Source organism: Anguilla rostrata, chromosome 17 (assembly GCF_018555375.3).
Source record: "Anguilla rostrata isolate EN2019 chromosome 17, ASM1855537v3, whole genome shotgun sequence".
In the NCBI taxonomy this organism is placed as follows: Eukaryota; Metazoa; Chordata; class Actinopteri; order Anguilliformes; family Anguillidae; genus Anguilla; species Anguilla rostrata.
Window position 1 is genome coordinate 22,344,341 of NC_057949.1, and position 5,263 is coordinate 22,349,603.

Below are 5,263 nucleotides of genomic sequence, written 5' to 3' on the forward strand. Positions count from 1 at the left end.
ACAATTTTCCCATTAGCTGGCCTCATGTCTGAAAACCTACATTTTTTAAGGTTCTCTGCAGCGTGTTATAGAAAACTCCAGAAAGACATATGAATCCCCATTTGGCACACGTATGCCAAAACGCATGCACGCGCACGCACACACACACACACACACACACGTGCGCGCACACGCACACACACACACACCACACACAAAACTAATATCCCTTTACTCTTTCACACACACACGAACACACACACACAAACAAACAGCACATCTGACATCTCTTTACTCACTCTCACACACACACACACGCACACACACACCGAAATCTCCTAGTCAGACCGAAAACCCCAGCGCAGAAGGGAAAGTTGTCTGAAGCACATCTATAGTGTGAGCAAATGCATCAATCCACATGTGGCCTCTTTAAAAAGGTTGACTGTTTGGAAGCAGAGGTTCACATTGTTTTGAGTTTATTTACTTGTTTGTGGAGTGAGATAGCGTTATTAATTTTATAAAGGATGTTCATTTTCAGAAAAAATAGTGTTTTCTTAAAATACATTTTAATTTGAAGATATTTTAACTCCCCAGCCTTTTTGAACCCTCCTGAAATAAAGCCATGGCAGTAACCGAATGCACAAAGTTCATTTTCAGTCCATTTTCTTTTTATTGCAAACAATATAATACAAAAGCTTCTTTAAAGACAAATAAATCTTCACCTAAGAAACAAGGATTTTTTCAGCTGCATTAAAACATGTCAATGTAAGAACTAAAATATGCAGAGTAAGAAATAAACATTTTTTAAATAAAAGTATGCTGATACTGGTCATCTTAAAAAGAAAAATATCTTTACAATGCAGCAACAGCTTCAAATAGACATTGTCCACCTTTGTTAAAATGAAAAAAAACTTCCAGTTTTTTGTTTCTTTTAAATTTTTTAGATCAAGTTTTGTCATAATTAAAAGTAATCTGTACACAACTAGACAACCAAAAGGAACAAATAGACATTTAAGACACAAAAATGTACAAATGATAAATAAAGGAGATGGTTACAATCTGTACCTTTCTGATGAAAAACTGTTTGTGTAATATATCGCTTTATATTCAAAAGGTAACTTTTTAAAAAATTAATTAGTTGTATACTGCTGAATTAAAGAATAAAAATGTAAATAATAATTACTTTCAAATAAAATTAATGCTAACAAATAAATTAAAGGAGTTAGAACTGGAAGAGGGCAGGGGAATTAAGACCAAGCTGTCGAGGCTCGCAGAGGACCCTAGGGTCAAAGGTGACTTCCTGTGGCCGATGAAAAGATGGCATCAATCAGGAAGTAAGATCTCAGCTGCGGCCTCTGATGCTGGCGATGCTGGCGGCGTCGGCACGCGTGCAGTTTCCGACACGTCACCTTGACACTATGTAGGCACTGATGGCACAAAGGCTGTATTGTGTCTCCATACCGAGCAAAAGCGGAACTCCACTACGCTGGTTGTCAGGTCCTGGAATGTAAAAGAATGAACAAAAAACCCGATCGCTCCCCCCCCCATCCTCCATCCCCAAAAACCCCTTCCTGGTGATCTCCTAGCCCGCCGTACGAAAACTAAAGAATAACCTGGCCCTTTCGTAGTTTAAATTAAAGAAAGAGGGTAAACTCAGAACTATTAAACTCTACCATTTCTCAATTCCGTACCATTTTTTTTGATAAAAGACGTACAGAAAGCATCTCTACATCACATGAAGGCAGATTTGAAAGGAGAGAATTTTTTTTTTTTTTAACCATTGTTACTGTACAAAAATACATCAGACAGAAATATGGCCATAGAGGACTTCACTAACTGCTGATTTAGAAAAAAATAAGAGCCTTTTTTTCTACAAATATGTAAAAATCCCCCAAAATAACGAACAAAAAAGGTAAAAGTCATAAATCATACATACACAGTACATACTAAAATATTCATAACTGATACGTCCTCACAGAGGATTCTTCTGTTCAAAAGTATTTTTTTTCTCTTAATCATATCTAAAAAAATATAATCACAATTCTGAAGCACAGAAAAGGCACTGTTGTGAGCCATTCAGATATTTTTACTACGTTTTGAAGTCCAGCCGGTCACATTTTTTTTTCTAGTACAATGCGGTGAGGTTTGTGGAACTGGTGATGCGCCGGGTTTGAGTGTCTGTGGGAAAAAAAAAGTCTATGCTGTCGGGGTGGGGGGGGTCTGAGTCGAGTTGGGGGGAGGAGGTACCCCTTCAGGGCCGGGACAGCTGGGTGTACACGGGCTGCTGCTCCCAGTGCTGCGGGCTGTGGGTGGTTTGGGGGACGGAGGACACCCCCGTGGTGTCGGCGATGGGGCTGTACATGGACCTCTGGCCGGGGCCCATGTAGGCGAAGGTGGAGTAGATGCTGGACCCCTGGCTACCCGTGTGGCCGTAGTAGGAGCTGGCGCCGCCCTGGTGTTCGGAGTAGTCGTACTGGCCGGCGCCGCCGCCGCCGCGCGTGATGCTGGGGTAGGCGGAGGTGCTGTAGTGCTGCAGGCTGAAGGAGCCGTAGCTGATTGGCTGCGGGGAGCTCTGCTGCTCGCTGTAATGGCTCGGGCTCAGCTGCTCCGTCTTGATGTGCGTGGGCCTCTGCTGCCCCGGGCCCTGGTCCCCCCCCAGCGCCGTCAGGGTCTGCTGCTGGGGCTGCGGCTGCTTGGGCATCCAGCCGTGCCCGCCTGCGCCCGCCGCCTGGGTCACCCCCGCGCCGCCGCTGCCGTAGCCGCCCGCGTAGCCCACCTGCCCGCCCTGCGCGTGGGCCTGGCCGGGGACGGGGGCCCCCGGGTGGCCGTGGGGCGGCAGGTACTGGTCGAACTCGTTGACGTCGAAGGCCTCGATGTTGGAGATGACGTCGCTGCTCAGCTCGCCGATGTCCACGTCTCGGAAGTCGATGTTGAGCGGCCGGCCCGTGCCCTCCTGAAGGGGGCGCCCTTCGCGCTTCAGGTCCACTTTGCCTGAGGGCACCTCGGTTTTGGGGGTAGTGGGAGGGGTGGGTGGACCCTGGGACTGACCTGTAGAGAGCCCAAAAGAGGAAGAGGAGAAAAGAGTTAACCAGAGTGCCGACATGGTGCAACTGACGCAAATGCAGAGCTAATAAAGATATTCTTTGAAATTAGAAGGCAAAGATAAGTTTTATGAGTTTTCCTCGAGCAGGGAATTGTGCCATAATATAATGTGTTCACGGGAGAGAGGTTTTCATAAGGGAGAGATAAGTTTGCAAAGTAAAGACAGGTGGTATATTTGCATTATGGCAAGTAAAATCCTTAATGATTAACCGGGACCTCGGCGGCGTGGTTCAAAGCCCTTAAAAGTAGGTCCATGTTTTTTATATAAATATATATGCATGCACACGCTTTTATGGAACGCGTCTAATATATTCATCACATACGCAATGCGCGCGTAGAATGCGCACATTTGTACCTGAACAACTGAAAATACCGGAGTATCGGCAATGTCTTCCTACCTGAATGTTCTCCGGGTGAGTGCACCTCGCCCATACTGGAGGCGGGAGAGTCGGCCTGTTGCAGAGCCTTGAAAATGGCGTTCGGAGAGATGTGGGTCTGCTCGTTTTCCTCCGGTTCGCTCTGCCCGCTTTTCACGGATTTTCTGCGCCGGGGTTGGTACTTGTAGTCAGGGTGGTCTTTCTTGTGTTGAACCCGTAGACGCTCGGCCTCCTCCACGAAGGGACGTTTTTCTCCTTCGTTGAGCAATCTGAAACGAATACAGAAAGTGGTAAATTTGAGGGCAATTTAGAAGCTCTCTAAAAATGTGCATTAACATTCTAATCACGTGTAATATGCTTTCTGAACGTGAATTCCAATCACTGCTGCAATATTGTGGCAAATTAAGTTGATCCAAAAATAACAAGCGAAAATAAATGCTCCACAATAATGATGTCAGACTATGGTTTAAAGCTATGCACAGTATGGCAAAGTAGGAGACGTTTCACGAAACTCAATCGACAGCTAATTTCTTGCCACTTCATGAGACCATTTCACTAACGCGTTTTGGCAGTTACTCCATTGCGCATTCGGGTTTATGCACGGAACAGAATGGTGTAAGTAACTTCACGTTCGTCGTGCACCCGAAATTCACAACTGTAGGCGCTGTCAGACAGCGAGGAGAAGATGGGACAGAGACGTACCTCCAGAGTTTCCCTAGAGTTTTGCTGAGCTCCGCGTTGTGAAGATGTGGATACTGATCTGCCAACTTCCTGCGGGCAGCTTGCGCCCACACCATGAAGGCATTCATGGGTCTCTTGACGTGAGGCTTGTTCTTGCTTGATCCGTTCACTCTGACTGGCATGGGCACCAGGGTCCAGTCGTAGCCCTTCAACACTTGGGAGACCGCATCCCGTATGCAGACGGGGAATTTGTCCTCTTCGTCCTTCTTGAAGTCGCCGAGCGCACCGTCGGTTCCCATCAGACCGTTTTCGGACGGCCTTGTGTTCTCGGTGTCGGACCCAGACCCGGACGGGCAAGGAGACTCTGCAGAATCCTCTGACATGCTCGGGCTCGGGGCGTCAGAGAGACACTTATCTTGCTCGTCTGTCATTTTCAGAAACGGGTCGAGTAGATTCATGCGAAAACTTTAGATGAACAATTTCAGGTGAAATAAATCAAAGTTGAGAATTAAAGAAATGCTTTAAAAATCGCTTGACGTGGCTTCACGAAATTCCACCCGTTCTTCAAGGATAATGCATAAGGAAAAAATGAGTTAAAATAAGTTGTACGTAAATCTATAATCGCAGACTTTGTTTTCCAAAAAGCAAAGCTATCAAAAAGTTTTAAAAAGGTCTCTGACACTTTCAAGTGATATGAATTCAAAACACCAGTTAAGGAGAGCAAAGAGAAACCCGCAGTATATGTTGCAGATTTGCAGGCAGCGCGCGGATCTGGCTGCTGTCGAAGCAATTTGTTGAGTCTGGCGCACAGAAAGTTAGAGCGATTCCCCGCTACTGTTGTATTTCCAAAAGGTGCCTGAGTTTTGAAGACTAAGCGCTCCTGTCGCCTGACTTTATAAGTAGGGAAGGAAGAAGGATAGGGAGAAGGCGATTGGGCGAAAGCTTCGTTGGGCGGAGACAGAACTTGATCCAGCTCCACGCCTTGCCTCAGCTAACAAGGGCCCGAGAACTACTTTAAAATGTAGGCAGCATATCAGATAAGCATATTACTGGATTTGTAAAAATTATTAGAAGTGTCATACGAGTTTTATGTGCATGCATGCTCATTCATATTATTGGTTTTC

The 5,263-nt window shown here is 45.9% G+C and overlaps 1 protein-coding gene across 1 annotated transcript; it reads right to left on the bottom strand.

Moving 5' to 3' along the window:
* Positions 1-625: 625 nt before the first annotated feature.
* LOC135243438 (transcription factor Sox-9-B-like) lies at positions 626-5,013 on the bottom strand. Its single transcript, XM_064315276.1, has 3 exons — positions 4,161-5,013; positions 3,480-3,727; positions 626-3,027 (listed from the first exon to the last, which is right to left on the bottom strand). The coding sequence occupies exons 1-3, from the start codon at positions 4,595-4,597 to the stop codon at positions 2,231-2,233; spliced, it is 1,482 nt and encodes a 493-aa protein (XP_064171346.1). The 5' UTR covers positions 4,598-5,013; the 3' UTR covers positions 626-2,230.
* Between the last annotated feature and the right edge of the window lie 250 nt (positions 5,014-5,263).

Coding starts and splice junctions, on each gene's coding strand:
- LOC135243438 (XM_064315276.1), bottom strand. CDS start 4,597: ATGAATCTACTCGACCCGTTTCTGAAAATGACAGACGAGCAAGATAAG. Junction 3,728..4,160: donor ACTCTAGGGAAACTCTGGAG/GTACGTCTCTGT, acceptor TATTCGTTTCAG/ATTGCTCAACGAAGGAGAAA. Junction 3,028..3,479: donor CTCACCCGGAGAACATTCAG/GTAGGAAGACAT, acceptor GGCTCTCTACAG/GTCAGTCCCAGGGTCCACCC.